This window comes from Rhinolophus ferrumequinum, chromosome 2 (genome assembly GCF_004115265.2).
Source record: "Rhinolophus ferrumequinum isolate MPI-CBG mRhiFer1 chromosome 2, mRhiFer1_v1.p, whole genome shotgun sequence".
NCBI classification, from domain to species: Eukaryota; Metazoa; Chordata; class Mammalia; order Chiroptera; family Rhinolophidae; genus Rhinolophus; species Rhinolophus ferrumequinum.
Window position 1 is genome coordinate 38792194 of NC_046285.1, and position 27293 is coordinate 38819486.

Below are 27293 nucleotides of genomic sequence, written 5' to 3' on the forward strand. Positions count from 1 at the left end.
GACCAATTCAGGGTCCTCAAGTGATTAGAAAAGTGGGCCAGATAAACACAGCTGGGATAGGTTAATTAATCTAAAGGAGATACACACACACACACACACACACACACACACACACACACACAATGCATCCTTTTATTGCCTGGTTCCAATAAAAACTATACAACAAAAAAGATTAGGGGTAGGGCTAAAGGAAACATTTTTGATGCAGAAATTAGTCAATTGATCCAAATGTATTTAGATTATTCTCATAATTATAGAACCAATCTCTTAATAGTTTGAACATAAAGCAGCACATGGGGATAAATTTCCACTTTAATTTTGGTTAATTTTCTGGTGTTAACTTGATAAGCTATTGTTCTATTTATACTTCATATATTTCAATATATATTTGAGAACATAGAGTAAAATCCAAATATCTAATAATGTTATTGGAATAAAAATACACAGAAAACATAAACAAACAAACAAAAAGCAGTAGAAAGCAAAATCTTTATTACTATAGTACTATATTTAACAGTAATTTTTAAATTATATTTGTTGGGGTGACATTGGTTAGTAAAATTATATAGGTTTCAAGTATACATTTCTATAATACATCATCTATATATTGCATTGTGTGTTCAACACCTAAAATTAGTTCTCCTTCCATCACCATACATTTGACCTCCTTTTCCCTCTTCTATCACCACTTCCTACCTCTTTACCCTTTGGTAACCATTAATCTGTTTTCTGTGTCTATGAGTTTTCGTTTCTTTCTTTGTCTTGTTCCTTTGTTGCTTTCAATTTTGCATCCCACATAAGAGTGAACTCATATGGTTCTTGACATTTTCTGCCTGACTTATTTCACTTAGCATGATAATCTCAAGATCCATCTATGTTGTCACAAATGGCAGTATTTTATCTTTTCTTATGGCTGAGTAATATTCCATTGTGTATATGTACCACATCTTCTTTATGCAATCATCTATTGAAGGACACTTTGGTTGTTTTCATATCTTAGATAAATATTTCATATCATAGATAAATATTTTCAGATTTTTGAGGTAGATACCCAGAAGAGAGATTGCTGGATCATATGGTAATTCTATTCTTAATTTTTTGAGGAACCTCCATACTGTTTTCCGTAGTGGCTGCACCAATCTGCATTCCCACCAACAGTGTATGAGGGTTCCTTTTTCTCTACAGCCTCTCCAACACTAATTACTATTTGTCTTGCTGATGACAGCCATTCTCACAGGTGTGAGGTGATATCTCATTGTGGTTTTGATTTTGGTTTTGATTTTCACTTCCCTAATAGCTAGTGAACTTGAGCATTTTTTCACATATCTGTTGGCCGTTTGTATGTCTTCGTAGGAGAAGTGTCTGCTCAGGTGCTCTGCCCTTTTTTTCATGAGATTATTTGTTTTGTTGGTGTTGAGTTGTATGAAGTCTTTATATACTTTGGATATAGCCCCTTATTGGAGGTGTTATTTACAAATATCTTCTCCCATTTTGTTGTTTGCCTCTTTGTATTGTTGATGGTTTCTTTTGCTGTGCAGATGCTTTTACATTTGATATAGTCCCATTCATTTATTTTTGCTTTTGCTTCCCTTGCCTTTGAGGTTAAATTCATAAAATTCTCTCCAAACCCAAGGTCCATAAGTTTAGTACCTATGCTTTCTTTTATGCAATTTATTGTTTCAGGTCTTATGTTTAGGTCTTTGATCCATTTTGAGTTAATTTTGGTATATGGTGACAGATAGCATTCTAGTTTCATTCTTTTGCACGTGGCTTTCCAGAATACTACATAAAGGACTATATGCCACCAAATTCAATAACATAGAAGAAATGGACAAGTTCTTAGAAATATATAACCTTCCTAGACTGAATCACAAAGAACTGGAAATCTGAATAGACAGATCAACAGTAAGGAAATTGAAACAATCATCTAAAACCTCCAAAAGCAAAAGTCCAGGACCAGATGGTTTCATGAGTGAATTCTACCAAACATCAAAGATGATTTAACACCTGTCCTCCTCAAACTCTTCCAAAAAATTGAAGAAGAGGCAATACTTCCTAACTCATTTTATAAGGCCAACATTACCCTAATACCAAAGCCTGGTAAGGACAACACAAAAAAAGAAAACTGCAGAGCAGTATCTCTGATGAATACAGATGCAAAAATCCTAAACAAAATGCTAGCAAATCAAATACAACAATACATTAAAAAGATTATATGTCACGATCAAGTGGGGTTCATTCAAGGAGCACAAGGATGGTTTAACATGCAAATCTATCAGTGTGATGCACCACATAAACAAAATAAAGGGTAAAAATCATATGATCATATCAAGAGATGCAGAAAAAGCATGTGACAAAATACAACATCAATTTATGATTAAAATGCTTAATAAAATGGCAGTAGAGAAGGAAAGTACCTCAACGTAATAAAGGCCATATACGACAAACTCTCAGCTAAAATCATACTTAATAGTGAAGAACTGAAAGCTTTTCCTCTAATATCAGGAACAAGACAGGCATGCCCCTATCACCGCTGTAAATTCAACATACCGTTGAACCTACTGACAATAAGACCTAACCAGAAAACAAGCCCTAGCATGATTTTTCAGGATGACATCCCCTGACCATATGCCCTAATGCATCTTTCGGAGCAAAAATTACTATAAGACCTGGTCTCATTTTCGGGGAAACACGGTAGTATTGGAAGTCCTAGCCAGAGCAATCAGGCAAGAGAAAGAAATAAAAGGCATCCAACTTGGGAATGAAGAAATTAAATTGTCACTTTTTGTAGATGACATGATACTTTATATAGAAAATCCTAAAGATGCCACCAAAAAACTATTAGAAATAATAAACAAATACAGTAATTAAATAATACTGATTTTGCAGGATACAAAAATCAATGTACAAAAATCCACTGCATTCCTATATACTAACAGTGAAATTTCAGAAAAAGAAATGAAAAAAACAATTCCTTCTGCAATTACAAAAAAAAATAAATAAATAAATACCTAGGAATAAACTTAACAAAGGATGTGAAGGACCTATACCCTGAAAACTATAAGACATTATCAAAAGAAATTGAAGAAAACAAAAAGAAATGGAAAGATATTCTGTGTTCAAGGATTAGAAGAATCAACATAGTAAAAATGGCCATATTACCCAAAACAATATATGGATTAATTCAATCCCCATCAAAATCCCAATAGCAGTTTTTTATGAAATAGAACAAAAAATCATCAGTTTTGTGTGGAATCACGAAAGACCCCGATAGCCAAAGCAATCCTAAGAAAAAAGAACAAGGCCAGAGGTATCACACTCCCTGACTTCAGTTTATAGTACAAAAATGACAATAATCAAAACAGCATGCTAGTGGCAGAAAAACGAACACACAAACCAATGGGATAGAATTGATAAACCAGAAATAAACCCACATGTACACGGGCAGATAATTTTCGACAAAGGAGCCAAAAACGTACAATGGAGAAAAAACAGCCTCTTAACACTAAATTTGATGCTGAGCTTCCTGGCAACCAAGATACAAAATGAAACATTGGTTGACATAGTTCTCCTTAACAATGATTGCAAATCTAGTGTGAAAATAGATGACGATAACTTTTCTGAGAAACAAAAGTGCATTGTTTTTTATTTAAGAGAAAGAAAATGTGTCCTAATACTAAATTCTAAAAAGAGTTTATGATGAGGAACTCACCTTGTATAGGGCCGTACAACACAATGGTTGATGTCATTGACAACAGAGAAGGGCAAGTGTGGTTGGAAACTATTAGTTTGAAGAGGACATAATGCTTATGCTCACTTGTAAGTGAAATAAGCCAAACACAGAGAAAAAAACAACAACTGGATGATCTTACTTTTATGTGGAATCTAAAAGAATCATGTGCACGGAAGCAGAGTAGAATGGTAGTAACCAGGGGTGGAGAAGTAGGGGAAATGGGGAGATGTTGGTTGAAGGGTACAAAGTTGCAGTTAAGTAGGATAAGTTAAGTCCATATATCTAATGTACAGCATGATAACTATAGTTAATAATACTGCATTGAATATTGGAAATTAGGTAAGAGGGGAAATTTCAGGTGTTCTCATCACATAGATACAAAAAAGGCAATGATGTGAGAAGATATGTTAATTAGCTGGACAATAATAATCATTTCACTATGTGTATGTCCATCAGATCATCATGTTTTACACCTTAGATATATGCCATTTTTATTTTTTTAATTAAAAAAAAAGAAACTACACTTTGAGTGTTCCCAGTACGTTTTCTAGCTCTTGTGCATGGTGCATATATTATCACATTAATTCATAAAAATATGAGTTTGGCGTTATTGGTCCCATTTTTCAGAATACAAGTTTATTTCTCAGTGAAGATAAATAACACATTCAAGTTACTTCGCTGGTAAGGGGACCAAGTAAAGGTTTAAACCCAGATCTGCCTGACTCCAAAATCAGTGATCTCTCCACTGCTCTTTGCAATAAACAGTTCTTGATTCTTTGCTAAGCTATCAGCTCAGAGACAGGAAAAGATGTACAGATTCAGGACATAAGAATTAATCACGTCCAAGCAGTCTTTGCTTCTGGAAGGATACAATAGCAAAATTAAATCCAAATGAAATAATCCATAAATAATTCTTATATCACAATGTGCAGTACCTCACCTTTCCCCACCTGAGAGGGTGAAGGATACAGAAAAGTAAAATCAGGTACTGTAACCATTACAGATCTTAGAGAAGGGAACAGGGAAGGCATTTCTGCTGTGTAGTTTACAACACAGTATCCCTAATGGACAACAGAGAATGACAGAGAGAGGGAGGTATGGCTCTGGTCTGTGATTGAATGGGGACTTCATTTTAAAGAATCCAGGAAATGGAAAAAGTAGAAGGAAAGTGCTCGGTTCTTTTTTTCTTTCTATTTTTAAAACCATCACTATAACTAAAGTCTGGTAACAATGATTATTACAATAATAATAGGTGTTAAATTCTGAATGCCTTCTACACATTTTAAGATGTTGGGTGTGTGCTTCACATTTAATTTAGCCCTTGCACCTTGTTGATCTCTTCTATCTTCAGGTCTCTGTGGCTGAAGCTACAGAAAATCATACTAACACATTAGGAGTGAGATGATTTGCTGGGTTTAGTCACTTTAGAAAGTCACATTAAATCAATAGTCTTTGCTCCCCTTACATGTATCTATCAAGTCTTGGAGTATGGTTTATACAAACATAAATACAATGATCCCTCTAGCTTTCGAGGAGCGTGGCTTTACTAAAAGAGGCAGAGATATCAACAGATGAAGCAAGACAGTGTGAGGATGCCAACGAGGATCACTTTTTGTCTAGTGATTAAGAATTATTTATTTTACAGAAATTTCCCCTGATATATCCCTACTTAAAGAAGAGGTAGAGGGGAGCATTTAAGGGTGTGCATTCTAGAACCAGGCTGCCTGTGTTTAAATTCTGCCTCCATCAATTTATGAGCTGTGTAACCACTGACTCCTCTGTGCCTAATTTTTACGCCTATAAAATGGGGTTCGTAATAGTATTTACCTCACAGTGTTGTTATAAGGATTAAATTAATTTTACAGGAACATATTTGGAAAAGTGCCCGGCACATATCATAATTGTTGCTCTCAATAAATGTTAGCTATTTTTTTCCTCAGATATGAATTATCATCAACTTAATTATGCCCATTCTAGGTGTGTTGTGTTAGTAGACGTACTCCTCAAACCCTTTGAGAGAGAAAACTGTCCTTAAGATGTCTGTCTAGTCAAGTGTATTGCTGGTATTGTTCTGGGCAAGCAAATGTTTGCAACCATCGTGCTTTGGGTCAAAGCCATCATTCATTTTTGCATACCAACCACATGCCATGTATCTTTTTAGGAGCACTTGAGATATGTCACAGGAGAGAGGCGACAAAAACCCCTATCTGAGTATATTCCCCAAACTGACTTTACACCTGTAGCTGAAGCTGAATAATGATGAATGTCAGCTATAAATATATATGTATGTGTATATATATATATATAGTCACAAGAAGTGGAGAACAGCATAAGGAATAGAGACAGTGGAAATGTAATGGCTGCATTCGATATCAGAGAGGTAGTAGATTGGAGGGGGGGTTATCACTTTGTGAGGGGTATAAATGTCTAACTATTGTATTGTTTTGTACACCTGAAACTAAAAAAAAAAAAAAAAACCTATCTGCATAGAACTTGCATTCTAGTGAGAAGAGTCAGACAAGGAATATGATTTTTAAAGTACATTTTGTAATATAATATAATTCAGTTGACAAAATTAAAGAAAGCTTACTGGATAATGCATTTTTAATTTTAAATAGAGCGGTCAGGGTAGGCATGAGGAACATGGTGACATTTGGGCAACGTCTGGAAAGAAGTAAGGGAGCAAGCCATACAGATGCTTGGAGGTGGATGAGAATTCAGACAGAGAGGACAAATAGCACAAAAGCCCTGGGATGGAAGTATATCTGTCTAGGAATCTAGTCCAGGAGTGGCCACTGTGGTAGGAGCTAAGTAAGTGAAGTGGGAGAAGTGGGAGCTGAGAACAGAGAATGACAGATCAATGGCCTTCTGGCCATTCTATGGATTTTGGCATTTGCTTTCATTGTGATAAGGACCATTGCAGGATTTTAAACAGAGGAATGATATGAGCTGTCTTAGTATTTTAAAAGGATTGCTCTGGCTCTTGTGTTAAGAACAGCCCACACGGGGTCAAAAGTAGAAATAGGAAAAGGGTAAGCAAAGTCAAAATGTGGTGGTGGATTAGACGTGGTTGGTAATAAGAATGGAGGTGGTAAGTAGTTGAATTTTACAGTGTTTTGAAAGAAGAGCTGAAAGGATTTCCTGATGGATTGGATTTAAAAAGTGAGAGAAATAGAAAAGTCAAGGATGAAACCAAGGGTTTAGGCCTGCCAAGAGGAAGACTTCAGTTATACAGGATGGTTGGGGGATGGAGAGAGGACTTTCAGGGAATCAGCGTTGAAAATGTTAAGTGGGAGAAGCCTAGTGACATCCAAGTGGGCAGTTGCCTGGAGCTTGTCCGTAGAGGGGAGATGACCAGGCTTGAGGTAAAATTTGAGAGTCATCACCACATAGATGGTATTTAGTGCCATGAGACAGGATGAGATCACCAAAGGAGTGAGTGTAGATAGATAAGACAGAGAGAGGTTCAAAGTCTGAGCTCTGGGCACTCCACTGCTCAGACGCTGGGAGAAGAGAAGGGACCGGCAAAGGAGACTGAAAGTAGCAACCAGTGGGGTAGGAAGAAAACCATGAAAATGTGGTTTCATAGAAGTGAAATAAAATCATTTTTAGGAGGAGAAAGCCATTACACTGCTTATTGCTACTGATAGTTCAAGTGAGATGAGGACTGAGTGCGATATCTTCCGATTTACTAGTTTGAGCTGGATAAGAATTCTAGGGACATAGCAGAAGCAAAAGTCTGATTGGAGTAATTTGGAAAGAGAACTTGGAGTCAGCTTTTCTTAACAACGCTTTAAAGGAGTTTTGCTGTGAAAGAGCAGGAAAAATGGGCAAGTAGCTGGAGTGGCAAATGGAGCTGAGTTTTTGTTTTTAATATGGGAGAAATGATATGATTTTATGATGATGTGGATGACCCAATAAATGGGGAAACTGATGATATGGAAGAGAAAACTGTAGGAGCACTTATGTGTTGGATGGATCCCTGTATGTTTCTGTGGGGCAAAGAGCAGGAGAAAGGGGAGAAAAAGGACAGGGGAAAGAAAGTTCTATAAAACACCAAGCTGTCCATGGGTGAGCCTCTCCCCAAAATTGGAATTCAGACTTTTATTTGCAGAAATGAAAAGTGCATTAAATAAGCTGTTTGTTGAGTGCCAATCATGGTGTCAGGTACTTTGCATACATTATCCGGAAGCTTATTAACCACACTGCAGCTTCAGGATCATGATTAGTACACTATAAATGAAGAAATTGTTGTGGGAGCTAAAACAACTTGCCCAAAGCCACACTGATCATAAGTTAGTGTGTACTTCATTGTGCTGTTTCTTGCTATTGTGAGTTCCTCGAGGGAGGGCTGACGGCCTTTTTATCTTTGTAACCCCAGAGACTCGCTCAAAACTTGGCAGAGGTTCACATTCCCGAGTACCACAGTCGCCGGCCACCCTGGGTCCATTTGGTTGCCTTCTACCGAAGCACCGTTGCAGGACGTTCACATCAACGTTGTTTTCATTAACCACAGCAACTCAAAACAACAACAAAAACCATGCTGTAAAATATAGAAACTTTCAAAAGAAATAACTGAAAGGAAATTAGTATAAAATTATTTTAAAATCCTCAGCCCATAGCTGATTTAACGAAGCTGCTTTTCTGACGCATCAGGCACCTGCCCGGGGCGAACTGTCGGGAGAAGGTGCGGCCACCTGGAGTTTCCCTGTCGGGTGAGGAAATCATCACCCGAGGACACGTACCCTCCCGCCCTTCTTCCAGCTCATTAAAAAAAAAAAAAAAAAAGCCTGCCACAAAAGTCTCTGCTGCGCGGCTGTAAACACGGCGTTGAGGAGCCTGATAATGGGGTGCACAGCCAAACCCCTCCAGCAGCAGTAAAACCCCAACTGCAAACTGCTCGTGAGCTGGGTGGGTCAGCAACTTCATTGCGCCATGTCCCTCGGTGCCAGCCGCGATGGATTGGAAGGGGCCGAGGGCACTGGACCGAGCCGCGCGGAGCCCACCACCGCGGCCCGAGGGGGACCTCACAGAGTGGAGGTGCGGATGGAGCACACCTTCCCTCCCTCGCCGCCGGCACCCGGCAGCGCCGACGCGCTAGGTGAGGAGGGGGCGGCGGCCGGCCGAGAGAATCGGGCAGCGCCGGCTCCGCGCGGCCGGGCCGCTTCTCTGGGCGTTGCCTCCCCCGCCGCGGAGTTGGTCGCCGCCGGTTGCGCGGCCGAGGGTTGGGGGCGGAGAGGAGGCAGTGGCGGGCCGGGCCGCGGAGGGGCGCGCTGACTGCGCACGGCGAGCCCCGAGTGGCCCGACCGCTGCGGCTGGAGCTGCGGCGGGGCCGGGACCCGGAGCCGCGGGTGGGAGGGAGGGAGGGAGGGCGGGCTGCGGCGGGGGCCGGGGCTGGGGCCAGGAGAGAGGGCGGCGGGGCTCGTGGAGAGCGGCGGCTCGGAGGAAAGATGAGGCGGTGAGTGGACTCCGGGGACGCAGAGTTTCTGTGCTTCTCTTGCGGGCTGTAGGGACAAAAGCCCGGGCTGCTCAGCTTTGGGGAGCGCTGAACCCCGGGGGAAGGGTGGACCTCGGGTTGCGAGGATGCTGGGGTAGAGGAGACGCTCACAGCGATTGTAGGGAACAGGCGTGATTTGTGGGAACCCGGGGCAACTTTTGCTGAGAACTCTGGGATACCCGGAGAGAGAGGGATCGGGATCTTCGGGATAGAGCTGCTTTGTCGCTGAAGGCGGAGGAAAGAGAAGGTCCGCCGCTGGATGGTGTGGGGCGCGGGATTCAAAGAAGACCCCCATCCCCAAATAGATGGCTAGCTGCGCCTCTGGTTCCACTTTGTTTCAAAAGTAGGGCTCGCGAGTTGGAATTGCCCAGGGCCTCGGATTCCGATTTGGTCTTGAATCCCCCAAAAGTATGGTATGGCGGTCTCCGCACCCCTAAAGATACGGCTGGAAGGGATAGGAGATGTTTTGAACCTCTGTTTAACCCGCGCCCAGCACAGGGGAGGCGCTGCTGAAAGGTTGGCTGGTATATTTAATAACTTAGCTCTAGCAGTGATCACTTATTAAAGAGCCAAGGACCTGGCTAACTCCCGCCACCGCCAGGAAATTAAAAGGCTGACAGGCTGTCCCTTGCAGGGTTGGGGTTTCCTGTCTGAAAGAGTTTCGGAAGTTGAACCTAATTTCAGCGCCTACCCATCTACCTTTCGAGTGTAAAGAGAGAACTGCGCCCGCAGCCTTTTTTGTTGGTAGACTTGCCCCAGGCTGGAAATCCTCTGGGCTGGCTCTGCCCTCATCCCTAGAAGTCTTTCCTCTGCAGCTTCAAAGTAGTTCTCAAGAGTTCTAGAATGCACAGCTAGTTACAGCCAGACACAGCTAGGAGTGGAACTAGGAAAGGAGGCAGAATAATGTGGAGTCCTTTTAGTACAAATATTTACTAGCCGCATTTCCCCTCATTATATGAATGTGTAAGTTACAGATGTTTATTTTCAAGTATTGGACTTATAACTTAAAGCTTCCTAGTCTGGTTTAATTTAAGCGTTTGAGATATGTCTCTGAGATGCTAACATTATCTGAATTCAGCTGGGGGAGGTCTAAATGAAGTTCACAGTTTCAGAGAGCTAAACTTTTGCCCTGAGAGCACTTGAATTCTTGGTTCCTGGTAGGATAGCAACAGAGTAGTTGGATGTGGAATAAGTAAACCTTTACAGTTCCCCACAATTTTAACAGAATGTCTGCATCCCTGGTACCATCGCCCTCAATTGTGTAAATATTTGTTCCAATAAAGAGCTAAGGTTCTCTGAAAAGTAACAGTTGTGTCTATTCATGATTCCCTTTTCATGTCCTGGACTTAACTTAGTTATTTAAAATGGTTTTGGTGTTTTTTGTCGTCGTTGTTGTTTTGCCATACATATTTAATGTGGAAATTTAAACATGCGTACTTAAGAAACTGTAAAGTCCTCAAAATGTTTGTAAGTAGCGTTTCCTTTAAAAGCAAGGAGAAATTGAATTTTTGCTCTTAGTTAACTAATGTAGCCTTCAACTCCTGAGACCCAGAGGTTTGCAAATCCCAGCCTTTCTCACAAATGGAAAAATGAGATGTTTGGTTAAGAGTAGTCATCATTTCAGTCAATTTACAGGCTTCAATCTGTTTCATGCAGCTGGCAACTGCTGCTCTTTTTGGATTGTGGTCAGACTATAGGGGGTGGCTTTTGGGTCCCTTTCTGAAGTGGGGGAGGAAAAGATACTCCAGAAAGTGGGCTAAGAGCTTGCTAACTTCTGTCTTAAAGAACCCAAACCAAACCTGGAACTCTTTAGCAGTCTTTCAGAAACATTTTACTTATCAGCTTTTGCACAAGAGAGAGAAGAAGAAAAGCCAAGGGATTAAACCAACCATTGTTTCTTAAAACCCTATTTTGAGGTATGTAAGCAAGAGTTGATTCTGGAGCACATTAGAGAAGTTACTGTGAAAATCGTGATTCCTTTTAAATACTTTTAAGAACAGTTGAGATTATGAATTTGTATGCTAATTCCCAATCCTTCCCAGGGAGGTAGTGCTCCAAATGACCTGGGAAAACAGTGGCTTTGTACAACTGTCTGTTAGGTCTTGGTGTACTTTACTTTTTAGCTGTGTAAATGTCACCCATTTGAAACAAAAATAACTATTAAGTGGTGTGCTTTTTTTTTTTTAAAGAGCTGGTATACATTACAGCAGTGGTTCTCAATGGGGCGGGGAAGGAATTTTGCCTCCAGGAATATTGGCCAAAGTCTGGAGACATTTTTGGTAGTCCCAAATTGGGGGTATGAAACAATCCCAACTGCCAACTTGGGCTGGCATCTAGTGGGATGAGTCCTTAGATGCTGTGTAATGTACAATGCACAGGACACCCCAAGAATTATCCAGCCCCAAACTCTCCCCTACATTGTTACCTCATGGACATTTGTTAACAAGATTAGGGGTCTTAATCTAATTTGGATCCTTAAGAAACCAATTGTGTTCTTGTTCAACACAAAGAGACCATAGCATAGAAGGCTTTTTGTCTGCAGCAGATTCTTTTGCCCTTGTCATTAAGAGTCTTACTATACCATAGATTTGAAGGAACTTGTGTTCACCCAGGACTTTGACTTGGCTTAAAATTACAGAATTTTGGAGTGTTAGAGTGCAAGAGAGCCTCAGAGATCAGCAAGTTCCACCTTTTCACTTTATAAATGTAATAACTGAGATGCTCAGAGATTAATGACTTGAAAGTTCTCGCGTGAGATAGTGGCAGACATAGTTCTAGGTATAGCCCAGGATTAGAGAATTTAGAAGCTGATATTCAGGCAAGTGTAGTTTTTTGTTTGTTCGTTTGTTTTTTGTTTTTTGTTGTTTTTTTTTAGCTGGACCTGACCCTTTGTGAGAGTTTAGAGGTACCATTCTGCATGATGAAATAAATAAACTTTTTGATGGGAAAAGAGTGGCATTAGCCATAGTGACTGTAGAGCATATGCCCGGATGTGGCAGCCCCCAAAAGGGGATAATTCCATTGTGTGACCTATGACACTCCACATCTGATGCCTGTACCGTCCTTCCCATGGCAAAGTGGGCAACAGATGGTTCCACAGACATAGCAGATGCTGCTTTTGAATCCAGGTACAAAACAGAACATTTGAGGTTTTCTGTCCTTCTTGCCTAATGGGTTAAGAGTAGAGTGCATGAATGGATAGGGTTGTCTTGGACAGAGGGGAGCATGCGACGCCTCCTGAGTGCAGAGTTTAAAAAGACACCTGGCTTACAAGGAAATGAACGTGCATTGGGAATTGTACGGGGAAGTCATAAGCTGATAAGTGGATATCTAACGTCAATGTGATTGCATAGAGCTTGGGTCAAGAATGAAAACAATTCCAGCTTGGCAATTCTTTGGGTGAGTAGGATAAAATAATTCTGGGAGCAAAAGGAACCTCAGAAATCCTCTTATCTGAACCCTTTGCCCACAATCCACTCACTTGGCTGGATAGTGAGAACGTGCACGCCTGCTCTCCTAACTCCTGTTCCATTGCACTTTCTCTTATACCCCACCGTCTCTACTGTTCCATATGTTTGCCTCATGGGAAAGAAAATGATAGTCTTTGTTAATATCCTAGGAGAGTTTAAAATCATGGTATCTGTGTGTGGCCCTGTTTATAGAAATGAATTTTTGATTATCAGAAAAGTTGTGCACATGTGGCCCGATCACTTAGGAACATATGTACTCTCACATTTACATTACTATGATTAGCCATTAGGCCTGTGATTATGGATTCTAGTTCTGTGTGCTTAGTGGTACTGCCAAGATATGAATAGTTAACAATCCTCAAATCTGGGACGCTCTGGCAATATAGGAGAATTTTTTAGTATGCAGTTCTTGGGAGAGGTCAGAGCTCTGAACTGTGCCAAGATAGGTTCTTATCATTTTGACAACTAGCCAATGGGTGTACCTCAAAGCCAAGTACATAGTATATTTAGAAATGATTCGAAAGTGATGATTCTTTAAAGGTTTCTGGTCCCTGGGGGTGCTGCAATAAAGAGGTATAACATCCTACTCATAATCACTTTTTGTCTAGTTATTCTTGTTACCTTTTTTTCAGATGATAAGTAAAGAAGACATGAGTTGATTTTTTTTTTAATAACTGTTAGCTGGAAATATTGATTGGTATTTGAATAATGTGACTCTTATCGTTTGAAAGTGAATAAAACCAAAAAGGGTAGCTCAGGTTTTCAAATCCCTTCACAATAAATGTTTATTAGGGCAGAACTTGTCTTTGTCACCCAGGAATTCAAATCTTCTAGGGATTAATTTGAACCTGATAATGTGCACATGATATTAATTTGTTTTCATGATATTTAGGGATGTTTCTTAGATGTTGAAAAAGCAGCTTTGTGCTGTATCAGCTTTAAAGGCAAGATTGCTGTCTATAGCAGCTGGTGGCCAATAAGAGAAACCTAAGTATAAAAATCATTTTATTGAGGTGAAGTGGGAAAGCTAGGGGCTGGCGAAGCTTGCTATACAAAGAAACAGATAAATAAGCTAGAGAATAACAGGTTAAGTTGTACGAAGAAATTTTTGAGAAGCTTTTACAAGAGATGTTTGCTTTACTTAGTATATGTAGGTTGATTTATCAGATGAATTGCTTTTCCTTACTTTAAAAATGAAGGGGAAGACGTTTGCTGATGCCAATATTTAATATTGTTATCTGAAGCAGGGTCAGCTTTTTTAAGACTTGGTGCTAAATCTAGAGTTCAGTGGAAACCAGTGTTGATCATCTTAGAATATTTTGTAGGCACACTGCATGTGACTTCACCAAATGGCAGTATGTTTGTGGAATTAGCATCTGGAATACCCCACAAAAGCTAAAAGTTAAAAATTTTCCTAGATTTCTTTCTTGACCACTGTATTGCTAAAGAAACAAGGGCAGATAAAAGCAGAGGAAAGCCAGCTCCTGCATTCTTTTGACCAGTTCAGACCCAGTCCTGAGTAGTGCTTCATAGCCAGCAGATACTCCGAACGGACTGGGAAGTGATGTCTGGCTGCCACACTACTTACGTCACTGCATAAGTAGGTTTCATAAACAGTGTAAGATTTATTAAGGAAACTGCAAGCCATGGGGATGCAGACAAAATATTTCTTACAGCTCCTGCTGAATCAAATATCCATATTATATAGTGCATTGTCATAATTCTGAGCAGGCCTTTTTCCCACTATGTTATACTGAAACAATTTACCATGCCCTTGGAATGTCACGGGCAACCGCGCTGGTGAAATCTTTTCCCAATTAGGTAGCTGCCACCTTATCACTAAAACATGTTTCTGTTCTGTGGTCATTTCCATTTCCTGCATTGTATAACTGGCATGCCTTTAGTTATTTAACCAGTATCTACGGGAGTCCAGAAAGTCAGAACAAAAAGAACATGTAGTTCACTCTCAACTTTTTAAATATGGGGAAACCTCTGCTAAAACAAGGTGAAGACAGGTGAAGTGACGTGCTCCAGCTTTTCCCCTCTGTTGGTTATTTTGGCAGAACCAGGACTAGGATGGGTCTCCTGACTCACGTTCCTGACAGCCTGTCCGGTGTTCTTTGTACTAGATTGCCCATTACAATAAAAATAACATCCTAATGTAACCATCTCCTTTATTAGGTCTTTTGACCAGATATGAAAAAAACAACATTGATTAAATTTTATTTAATCAGTTGTTTATTGATCTCTGCTGGTTCAAGTACTTTCTCTTTTTCTTCTAAGCGAAATAAATGGTTAAAAGGTAGGGAGCAGGAAAGGGAAAAATTAAGTAATGAAGAGATTGTATCATTATTGTTTTGTTTTGTTATAGTATTTTTGAAACCCATCCATTCAACTTCTGAGTTAAAGGGAAAAACGTGATCATGGACCATGTGGTCAGATTATATTTGTTCCATCTCTCCTGAGCCTACTTATGCCCTGACAATTTCCAGTTTACAAATATCAGGTAACAGAATGGGAAATGTACCGTGTTTAGGTTGGGGGAATGTTACTTTAATAAAAGATGACCCTTAAGAGAGTGGATTTTAATCAATAGTGTGGAATGGGGACAGGATGGTGGAAAGAGTTTGCTCCCATAAACTCTCAACTTCCAATTCAAGCTCATAGAAGTGCTTTCAGGGTCAGTAGAGAGCATCTTTGTCTCCATGTGATCCCAGGGTCAGTATTTGAAATCGGCTTTGAGCTGAAAGGATGCTCTTTCCTGGAGTATTCCTCTGCTTTAGGAAGTGAGTGTGAAGCGCGGGTGCACACAGAGATTCAAGTCCTCTGATGCAATTATTCCAGGACTCACCACTTCTCTGGCTTCATCTTCACTGTGGTGACAACATAACACGGGGATTCTTCCAGGTCTACAGTCAGAATCACCTAACCCCAGGGATGAATTATACCAATAATCAGGAATAAGAAACATTCTGGAAACATTTGATTTATTTGGGAATGTTTTAGAAATCCTTATCTTGAACTAAAACTGTTTTAGGATTCTATAAAGAACCCTGAAAATGTGGGGCTAGAATTTCCTACCTAAAAAACTCTCCCACTGTCAGAGAGGCAGTAACATAATTTGAGAATCTACAATCGAAGAAGTATGTCAGTCTCTTAGCATAAATATGTAAGGTGTGTGTGTGTGTGTGTGTGTGTGTGTGTGTGTGTTGTGTGTGTTTAAATGTTTTTTGAGGCTGAAATTGTTCAAAATATGGTGGGTTGGACATTTTTTGTGAATACTTTTACATGTTAACTTTCTGAAGTGATAGTTTTTATTTGGGCACATATAGTAGTGAGATATAGTAACCCCATCTAGCATTTTCTTGCAAGTATCCCAAATACAATGGTCTGATACTTGTAATATGGACAGTGCAGTTCCTTTCTAATTTCTCCCAGGGACTTAAAAAAATATATCAGTTTTTAGAAGCTTAATTCAATACGATAGAGAGTTAGTATTTCATACTTTAAAAAAATTAGCTAGGAGCTACTGATATGACCGTATCCTTCTTTGTAAAGTGAGCCACTATAATTTTTAAGTTAGTATACATTCATATATTTTTATTCATTTTAATTTTCTGAATGCGTATATCTTTTACTTTTTAAATATTTTATTATGGAAGATTTTCAACATACACAAATGTTACAAGAATAATGCAGTGAAATCCCATGTAACCATCAGTCAGCTTCAACAATAATCTGCATATGCTAATCTTGTTTCATCTGTAGAATTTACTTCCCCCCAAAATATGGATTGTTATAAAGCACATTCCAAACACTGTGATGCTTCATTCATAGATAATATATAACTCTAACAGATTAAAAATTTAAATTATAACTATATCATTATGACACCTAAAAAACATTAATTAAAATATCATCTATTTTTTAGTCTGTTCAGAATCTCTAATTGTCTCATTTTTTTTTCAATAGCTGGACTATTCAAAACAGGATCTAAACAATGTCTATATATTGCATTTAATCGGATGTCTCTTGAGTCTCTTAATCTAGAACATTTCCCTCTCTTGTTGAGTTGTTCTTTTTTTTCTTGCCATTTGCTGGTTGAAGACATTGATTTTTTCTTTTTTTTCTGTAATCTTTCCCATATTCTAAATTTAGGTGATAGCATCTCTGTGGTTTTGTTTGATATATGCTTCTGTTGCTCTGTAATCAGGGACAGCATGCTTTTAATTTGAGAATTTTCCTGCCACATCATTGTGTTGGATTTATATATGTAAATACTTATGAATTAATATTGTCTCTTCTTTAAATGTTGTTAGTACTTCCTTAATACTGGTTTAAACACAAATGTGAGTCTAGTTGATAAAAGTCACATCTTGATTGTTTAGGTAAAAGTCAGGAATTTTGCAAGTGGAGAGGGGATTTGAATGACCAAAAATATTCTGTGAGGTTGTTTTTGCTTTCTGTCCTTCCTCCCCTGCCTTTCTCACTGGCTGAAGAGAGTTAATCATGGAAAACATGCAGCCAAATTCCTTGGATAGTCTAACGAATACTTTAAAGTTCATACAGACAAGTTGTATTCAAGGGTCTGGCACATAATTTTTAAAAATCCCTATAATTGATGTTTTACCCTCTTCACTAAGAGTCCTCTAAGATTCTTAAGAATTCCTAATATAAAACTATCTAGACTTATTTTAAAGTATCCTCTGATGACTGAAGATAAAGATCTTCATTGAAGTATGTTTTTTGCTGTTGATTGTGATTACTTTTTAGGAACCTTTGAATACCATCTGGAGTGCTTTTTTCCCCAAAGTTTAGACTTCAATACAGCTAGAGATGACAGAAGGGAATGGTAGTGGGGGGATAGACTCCCTTATTGTGATAAGAACAAGCTGAAACTTTTTTTTTTTTTTTACTTTGTGTCCTCACTTCTCCCATCTGGATTGAATGTTCTCATTGTCCCTCATCACTCACCACTCCCGTCTGTGCTCCTTTTCTCCCTGTCGCATCATCTGATACTTTTGTTCTTTCCTTAATGGTTTCCCTTACCTCTGCTTTTAGATGTTTTCAGAATGTAATAAAGCAAAAGTTCAGAAGCAAAGACAAAAGAAAACCAAGAAGAAAACTTGTGTAATCAGTGTCCTGAGACATCACGCCTGCATTATAGCCGTCCTCATCTTTCTTGCCAGCCCCGCCCAGCATCACCCCAACACACCTGGTTAATTCTGAGGTGCCTCAAGTTGCTGAGGTCCTGAAGAGCTATCCTCCTTTGGCAGTCCCAAAAAAGCCTTTGTGCATTTGAGACTGCTGTGAGCACATGGGCACTTTGTGTCTGTATCTATCAGTCTGTCTGTCTGTGAGTGTGCATGTCGACACAACAGTAAGATTTACAGCCACCTGTTGTAATAGCCTCAGTCTGCGAGAATAACACAGCCTCCTTATTCTACCATGAAAATACATTTATTCCTGTAGAACTACTTCCTTGGGATCTTTTTGAGAAATGAAAATATCCTCGTTGGAGATTATTAATCTACCTCCATATATCTAGTGGATGACAATTTTGTTCAAATGAGCAGATCTTTAAATTGACAAAGAACATGGTGTAAGGGAAGAAAAGTAGAATCCATTTGCTGCTGTGTTTATTTGTCAAAAGAACAATCAGGTACTATGACTACTAGCAGAGTTTTTTTCTTCTCTGCACTAGGATATAAAATCTTGAATGTGGAGGAAGTGTGTAAAGGAACAGAATTTAGGAAGTTGGGATGAGTGAGTAGGAGATGAGGAAGTTCTATATTTGCCGGGAGTAGGTGTTTGACAGCGTGTGTGGGGCTGTGTGGAGAGGTGAGGCTTGTTTGCGGAGATGGAGGAGGCTGAGGAAGGTTTAGTAATAGTGAGAAGAAATATTTGCCGAAAAGGAGAGTGTGTTTGCAAAGGAGGAGTTGAGAGGATTGAGGGTTTGACTAACGATGGTGTTTGGATAGGGAGGATGGGGAAAATAGGCTGCTTTGGGGTTTCTGAAATGAGGAAATTGCTAGAGAAGAAAGCGGTTGTTCCTAAAGCTTCTAATGAGCTCCCCGCCATCATGTTTTCTTGTTGGGATTAGTGGAAAAAGAGGGAGGTGTTTGTGTCCATTGTTCTCCATGTTTAAGCTTGGAATTTGGGGCTGAAATAGATTTCTCAGTTTTCCCCTTTTAGTCCTCTAAAAGCTTCCTCTTGGGCCCCATCTGCTGCAATTGGTCTTCACAGAAATACCCCCAGCATTTATGTAAAGAATGGCGCTGCTTCTGAGGGACTGTTCTAAGCTGGTGTCTGAATTCAATTACATGTCATCAGTACATGCTTTATTTATAACATTGCTGTACTGTAAACATCACTGCTGAAAGAGACCAGCCTGTCGACCACCAGTGTTCTGGGAGAGCTTTGAACACCAGGCAACAATCACTGTCTGCAACAAAATACGCTCCCAGAGCCAGTTCCTCGGCTCCAAGGGCCCTTGTAGGACACAGGTGGGGAATCAAACTTTATTTTAAAGTGGAAATTTTAACCTACAGCCTCATAATTTTTTTGTTTTTAGATTATTTTTCCTGAATTTGCTTCTGTAATCTACATCCCTGCCTTTCCCGAGCAATATAAAATGATTTCTACTTTTCTATCACTTGCTCTTGTGGTCTCCCTTTGATTAATTTCTGCTGTATTAGGTGATCTAAGAAATGTCTGTGCATGGCAATGTAAAGTGACAACGTGTTATATAATTCAGGACTCTACAAATTCGCTTGTTATAAACTACCTGGAAAACTGCCTTTACATAAGCATCTCCTCCAATACAACACAATGCAACACAACACAACACAATGCAACACAACACAATGCAGCACAACACAACACAGCACAGCACAGCAAACACTTCATTTTAATTTGTTTGTTTTTTAAAGCTTTACTTCCTGGGTATATTTTCATCGCCTTGAAACCAAGATCACTGCAGCTCTAGCACTCACAATGCTGTAAATTCACTGTTGGTGATAAGCTTCACTGTATTGTTATTTGGTATAAATGAAGCTGGAGAATTACATATTTTAAAACAAATGCCCGAATTGTACCAAAGAGAAAAGACTCTACCAAGAAACTTTTACAGATGATCCTTGAAATTAGAAATCAAGTGATTTGCTTCTCTAGGGAAAAAGTACTGGGACTTTCTGTGGTATCTTGCTGAGATCGCTTCCTGACTCCTGACATTTTCTAATGCCATCATTTTCTAATGATGTACATATCAGGTGATAAAATAACAAGAGCTCTGGGGGATTAAGTTTATGGATTGGAAAGTAAACCCAAACATTTCAATGTTTCTTTCCTGTTTAGACTTCCTGGTGTTGTCTTTTCTCTCAGGTGGGCACCAGATGCTTTCTCCAGACCCATTCTGTGGCTATGCATGCAATATAAGCTGTTAAAGCCCATGCTTCCATAGTCACATCATGTAGTGATTTTATAATCTCCCTGAGACTTCTTCTTTGTTTACATAAAATGTACAGGAAACCCAAAATAGACACACCAGTGTAGAAACCTTGGCGTCTTCCTTGTCTCCTCTCTTATATATGTTAACACAGACCCCTCCCACCGGCCCTCTCTTGTTTGTCATTGGGCAGCTCCTCTTGCAGTGCTCCTCTCCCCTCCCACCATCCTAGCAGTCTCTGATGCGTTTTGTCTGCAGTGCTCCATCATAACTCACGGTCCACCATTGCTGAGGAGTTGCACCCAATCTCTTCCACTGTGTTCTCTACCCTCTGGCCTGCACTCTCCTTGCCCACACCCTCATCCTCATTCAAGGTACATTGCTGGTTACTGTTGTTGACATAAGAACATACAAACCTATAGAGAATTTTTATAAAAATTTATTTGAGCCAAACAGAGGATACAGAAATGCTTCCCGGAATGTCAGTTTGCAGCTTCTTTTATGCATTTAGAATTAAGGAGGGAACTTATATAAAGAAGAGTGCGTGGAGGTGGGATTGGATTACAGGATAGTTAACAGGATTATGTGCTCTCTTGAGAATAGTTTCACTTCTGAGGGGTCTGAAAAGAGGCATTTCAAAGGTGTGTTAACCTAGATGCACTGAAACAATGGACAGGGCTAGTTTAAAGCAAAGATAAATGTTTTATTGAAGAAGTTATATGCTTGGCATGCTTGGGTCATGACTACCCATAGGGTTTCCAGGTGGGAATTCCTGCCCGTTCTCAGGAAATTTTTTCGCTTTCCCATTCCCGACTCCCGAGAAAAGTTGGTAGGGAAATCGGGAAAATCAGCTCCTTGAACCCAGGTGGTTGGTAGTATCGGCCGTCACTTTGTGGAAACGATTCATCGTGGAAAACAGAAAACAGTGTATATCTCTTGGGAATGGGAAAGCGAAAAAAATTCCTGAGAATGGGTGGGAATTCCTGCCGGGAAACCCTAACTATCCGCCATGACCTACCTAGCTAGGAATTTATGATCAGATTACTCTGTGAGGTTACTTTGCATAGAACCCTTTTTGTCCATACTGTTCTAAGTTCCTCTATGCTTTTCCCATTTCTTGACTTCCACTCATATGATCTCACCTGCAATGAAAAGAGTACTCCAGAAATATGGTAGTGAGGTATTAACAGCCATCATTGTTCACTCCTGGGGCCAGAAAGGCCACCTGTGTGGCTGATTCTCCACCTTTTGAGTAGAGTTGATTTGTGGGATTAAGAGATATCAAGTTGAGACAAGTATATCTATGCACTCAGCTATGGCAAGTAAACTGAACTTCAGGAAAATGAGTGAATTCCATATTTGTACTTCGTAATAAAATTTTAAACATACAACTTTTTATACATCCTTAATAGAGCCAATAAAGTTCAACTGAAAAACTGGAGTATCAAATGTGAATATCCCTTTACATATTCCTTGGAATGTCCTTCCATCCACATCATCTGTAACTTTCTTCTACAAATGTGTATGGTGGAGAAATATTGCATGGCTGTCTCTCAGATGTGCTTTATTATTTGCAAATGTCCTGCTTGTCTCTTTCCTGGAGACTGCAAAGATGATCTTTCAGCCAACACTACTTTGGAATATTGTATTGTATTTGGAATATTGTATTGTCTTTTGTTTGATCAACCAAACTGCTTCAGTGATTACATTTTTTGATTTTTAAAAGAAGTGTGTGTGAGGAGGAAAGGGGACCAAGTGTTGCCGCCCTGTAGGTAGTAAGAAACCTATAGTAGTTTTATACTATAGGTTTATTGGCCCAAATAAAGAGGGAGCAGAGTTTGGTAATATTTCATTTGGGTGATTAAGTAGCATTTGCAGCTGCAAACAGGTTGAAATATATTAATACATTTTTATCATCTAAAATGACATCAACATCTTATGCTACTGAGTCAAAAATTAAACTTTTAAGTATCCATTTTGACATAAGGTGTTAAGCCCTTCAACTCTGTACTGTTAGAGTAAATATTTAAATGCAGAGCTTGGGCTCCGTGCTTAGGTTTGACTTCTATTTAATAACATCTGCCCTGCCTTGCTGTCTGGATTGCTGTCTCTGCACATTTGGGAATACCTTTTCTATCTAACTTAGTCTGTTTCCCATTCTGTATACATTATCTTAAAACCGAAATCTTTCCCACTAACTGGCTTTAATTATTTTCTGAAATGTCTATTTTAACACCTTCCTTATGGATTTCCTTTGGATCTTTATCTAAAATACCCTAAATGGTTGGAGAAGGCTATCCAATTTAAACCATTGTTAGGGTAGGCATACGGCTTGTGGAATCCCAGAGGACATATCTTACATGGTGGTGGAGATGGGAAAGGATTCACTATGAGAGAGAAATACATGATTCTTAAAAACAATTTATCCCAGCAGAGTTACATCCTAGATTTTTAAGGATCAAGATATAGAAAATAACTGTTGCTTTTTCCCACACAATTTTTGTTCTGTCAGAGATAGGACATTTGCTGGATGTACCAGTAGACTGGCCTCAAATGGGTTTGGGATTTTGTTTATATCCTTAATATCATAAAATTTTAGGTTTGGAAGTAGCTTTATGCTACCATTGGATAATATCATCAAATTCCCTTTCCTCTAATAGGTCTTAACTGCATTGTCATTTCTTTCTACCATAACTTCCCCAGACTACCACTCTCACTGGGTTAGCCCCACTCCATGCTCCTTTACCAATCTGTCAGTCAGTCCTCTATTAAGGCATGTATCACACTGTTACAGCAAATGTATCACATTTGTTCATACATGCATCTCCCTCTTTGGACTGTAAGCTACGTCAAGGCAGGAAATGGTGTCTGACAACATACTTCCCAGTGCCTAGCTCAAAGCCTGGTTTATGGTAGGCCCTTCATGAAGATTAACACCTTCCTCGTAACAAACAACTCGCAAATCTCAGTGGCTTAAGACAATCTAGGGTTGGCGAGGACCCTGTCCCATGGCGTCCTCGTTGAGGAGTGCAAGCTAATAAAGCTTCCACAAACTTGGATGCGTGCTAGTGATCTTAGCAGGAGGATGGAAATGATGAATCATGCTCTGGCTCTTGAGGTTTCAGCTTGGAACTGACATGTCACTTTCTCTCATATTTCATTGATCAAAGCAAGTTCACAGCCACATCTAATGTCCCAGGGACAAGGAAGAGCAATGCCACTATGTTTCTGAAAGGAGGACAGGAATATTAGTGTGCAACACTAATGCCTGTTAAATCAATGTCTGATTGTCTAACATGTGGTAACCACTTGATACCTACTTAATGAATGCAGTACCTAAAACTATCTGTTGAGATTTTAATTTTTTTCTATAAAATAAGCAGAACCACTTCAAATCATGAAATATCCTAGTAACTACATTTTTAAAAAATGAAGATACTAATATTATTGTCAGATGTTCAGCAAACATTTGGATACTTTTTTTGTAACTACTCTGTTCACTTTATTCATGTTAAGGAAGGTGTTACATTTGATTTTGTAGTTTTTCAAATGCATTAAGTATGGAATGGATAAATTTGCATATTAACATTTTTTCCTGTGTTCTTTAGAAGAGTTCAAAAAAATGTTGAAGTCAGATATTTACATATTAAGTTAGTATGAGCAAGACGTCCTATAAAATAAGCTAATTACTGACTCAAAAATTGGACAGGAGCTTAAGAAAAATGAGTCTAATAAACTTTAAAAAGAAGTATAACTATAGATTGTATTCTAGTATTATACACTGGTTTTTTTCTAATTGTTTATTTATTTGTTTATTTATTTATTATTGGGGAATATTGGGGAACAGTGTGTTTCTCCAGGGCCCATCAGCTCCAAGTCATCCTTCAGTCTAGTTCCGGAGGGCGCACCTCAGCTCCAAGTCCAGTCGCCGTTTTCAATCTTTAGTTGCAGGGGGCACAACCCACCATCCCATGCAGAAATTGAACTGGCAACCTTGTGGTTGAGAGCTCACACTCTAACCAACTGAGCCATCTGGTCTCCGGAAGCTGAGTGGCAGCTCATTGTCTTCAATCTAGTTGTGGAGGGTGCAGCTCACTGGCCCATGTGGGAATCGAACTGGCAACCCTGTTGTTAAGAGCTTGTGCTCTAACCAACTGAGCCATCCGGCCGCCCTTTTTTTCTAATTGTTAAAGCCAAATACATTGTGGAAAATACAAACTACTATGAGAAAGGTGAATTAAAAATCACTGCTAATACCACCACCCAAATAAAACTTTGCTAACTTTTTGGTGTGATTCCAGGCCATTGTTACTGTTCTTTGTAGGAGAAGAGGCATATAGACAAGGCAAGAGAAGATATTGGCTTGTAATGGGAAGGTGGCAGTGGAAATGGTAAGAAATTAGCACATTGAGAATATGTTTTCCAGATAATGTAGATAGGATTTGTTGATAGCTAGAATGAGGAAGGAAGTGATAAAGAAGTGATAGAATTGATAGAGAATAGAGGAAATAGGGATAGAGGGAATTTCTCTCCCCCGCCCCCATAATAAATAACACTGTACTGTCCTTCGTATTCACCTATGTCTTTGTTTCCTCAATTTGAAAATACTTAATTTGGTGGAATTGGCCAAGGTTTGCTGGCATTTCCGTACGGCAAACCAACCAGAGATGAAGTTAGCTGGGAATAGAAGGGACCAAGACTTGAGGTCATCTTAGTGTCAGTACTCCAAGGGGGCATGGTGAGGTATGTCTCAAACCAGGCTGGTGTTGTTTTCAAGGTCAGAACTGCTAGTAGTAGGCAGTTACTGAGAAGGACGTTTGTCTTGTGGGCAGAGATGGCACTGTCCCTTAGGAATGAAAGAGCCGGCAAGAGCCAGGTGGCAAGGCCAGATCCCAGCGGACAGGCAATTCTAAAAGAGAATCCCAATTTTTTTTTTTTTTTTGAGGTCCATTTCAAAAGATAGTCATGCTTTTATTCATTTGGGTTAGAAGGTAGGGAAGCCAAGGCAGAGCTTGTTGGGAAAAACTGCAGCTTTATGCGGTGATGGATACTAAACCCATCACTAAGATTTAAGCAGCTAGACCCTTTCTTGGCCCCACTCTGTAGATTAAAAGCGGATCCTTATTGGGCTGCCTAAATGTGCCTAGAAAATCTGTGAGGCTGAGCAGGCAAGATGAAGTTCCTCAATCTGTGGCTGGGAGGGAGTGGGGAAGGCTGTGATTGGTAATCTAAAACTTGTGTTCATTGAATGTCTCACCTGTGGGACAACGGAAGTCAGGAGAGGGTGGGGACAAGATAGAAACATCAGACATAATAAACCTCTTCCTTAAACTTGTGGCCTAGTTACAGAAACAAGCACATTATGAAACTGATTACTAACCATAAGCAACACAATTTATATGGAGACCAGAAATGATTAACTAATGTCTGAGGTGCCTGAAGAGTTGGAAGGACCATCCTAGCAGTGCATGACTTCATTGAGAACGTCTGTGTTTTCACCTCCATGATTAGCTAAAGGAAATCTTTTTATCAGGAAGATAAAATCTTTCTATCACTTCTCATTTGCAGTGATAGTTGTAATTAAAAGACATTTTCACAGACTAAAACTTTAGTTTCTTAAGTTAATGTTGTTCAAACTAGAGTCCAAAAATATTCTTACAGGTGCATACATTTTTTAAAAAATTGTAATCGTGGAAGATAGAATCCTAATCTGAGCCTTGAAGAATGGGTGGGTTCAAATCGTAGGTGCAAAAGAGGGAGAAAGAAATGTGTTTCTGAGAGAAGAGAGAGTTTGAAATCAAGGATGAGCATGGTGCATTTGGGGGTACCCAGGAAAATGAAGGAGAAATCACTTTTTAAATACTCCATCCATCCTGACCTTGATATGGCAGTAATTTGGGGGCACTCTTTCCTCTATTACCTGCCTTTTTCTTTTTTCTTTTTTAAGGGGAACAGGACTTTATTGGGGAACAGTGTGTATGTACTTCCAGGACTTTTTCCAAGTCAAGTTGTTGTCCTTTCAATCTTAGTTGTGGAGGGCACAGTTCAGCTCTAGGTCCAGTTGTCGTTGTTAGTTGCCGGGGGCGCAGCCCACTATCCCTTGTGGGAGTCGAGGAGTCAAACCGGCAACCTTGTGGCTGAGAGCCCACTGGCTCATGTGGGAATCGAACTGGCAGCCTTTGGCGTTAGGAGCACGGAGCTCCAACCGCCTGGCCGGGCTGGCCCCTATCTGCCTTTTTCTGATGGGTGCAGGAGCTATACTAAGTCTTTTTGTTGAGACAGTAACTCTCATAGACTCCTTTGAAAGAACCATCTTGTAACTCTCATGTTACTGATCAGAGTCTAACGTAAAATGTTCTGTCTCTGCCAGAATGGGAATTTTGTTTCCTCAGGACTTTACTTCTGAGCAGTTAATGATTCTAGCAGAGACATCTAGAGGAAGGCCCATTGCATCATTCCTCTGGGTGTTTGCTAGGCACTCAGGAAGCAGGTGGTCTGCCTAGGACTAGAGCACTAAAGGGAAATTGTCTTTTTTATGTACCGGCCTAGTCCTGCCCCCGTACTTGGTTAGGGATTTGTTCCTCTCAAATGTCATTGATGTCCTCTTGAGTTATTTTTCTTTAGAACAAAGACATCCCAGATCAGTGGTGTTTATTCTTCATTTTGCAGTACAGTTTTGCTAGGTTTAGTACTAAAACAGAGATTATGTTTATTAATTACATTAGGTCAGGCTGCAAGGCTGTTTGTTCAGATGTGGGCTGACAAGTGCTTGGTCTTTTAAATTTTTTTTTGTGAAGTAAAACTTTCTCTCTTTTTCTCTTTCTCTCTCTCTCTTTCTCTCTCTCTCTCTCTCTCTCTCTCTTTCTTTTCCTTTACAGATTCCAGCAACATTATGGCAGACCATAGCCACATGCAACAGCAGCCGGACTTACAGAACAGTAGCTTAGAGGCACATTTTTCGGCGAATTCCCTCAAGAACCATTCCCAAAACGTGATGGAGAGCCTGAGTCCAAAGAAATATTCTTCCAGCCTGAGATTTAAAGCAAACGGAGACTATTCTGGCTCCTATTTAACCCTCTCACAACCTGTACCTGCAAAGAGAAGCCCTTCTCCTTTGGGAACCGGTATCAGAAGTAGCCCCTCCTT

The 27293-nt window shown here is 39.7% G+C and overlaps 1 protein-coding gene and 1 long non-coding RNA gene across 2 annotated transcripts in view; one reads left to right on the forward strand and one right to left on the reverse strand.

Moving 5' to 3' along the window:
* Positions 1–27107, reverse strand: part of LOC117034549 (uncharacterized) — a 32126-nt gene extending 5019 nt beyond the window's left edge. The window contains exons 1-2 of the long non-coding RNA XR_004425111.1: positions 27024–27107; positions 946–950 (exon numbers count right to left, since the gene is read on the reverse strand). This is a non-coding gene — a long non-coding RNA (uncharacterized LOC117034549). The remainder of the gene's footprint in view (positions 1–945; positions 951–27023) is intronic.
* Positions 8530–27293, forward strand: part of PHLDB2 (pleckstrin homology like domain family B member 2) — a 103191-nt gene continuing 84427 nt past the window's right edge. Inside the window, 2 exon segments of the mRNA XM_033127558.1 lie at positions 8530–8834; positions 27026–27292. Coding sequence (XP_032983449.1) covers positions 8669–8834; positions 27026–27292 — 433 coding nt within the window. The 5' untranslated portion in view covers positions 8530–8668.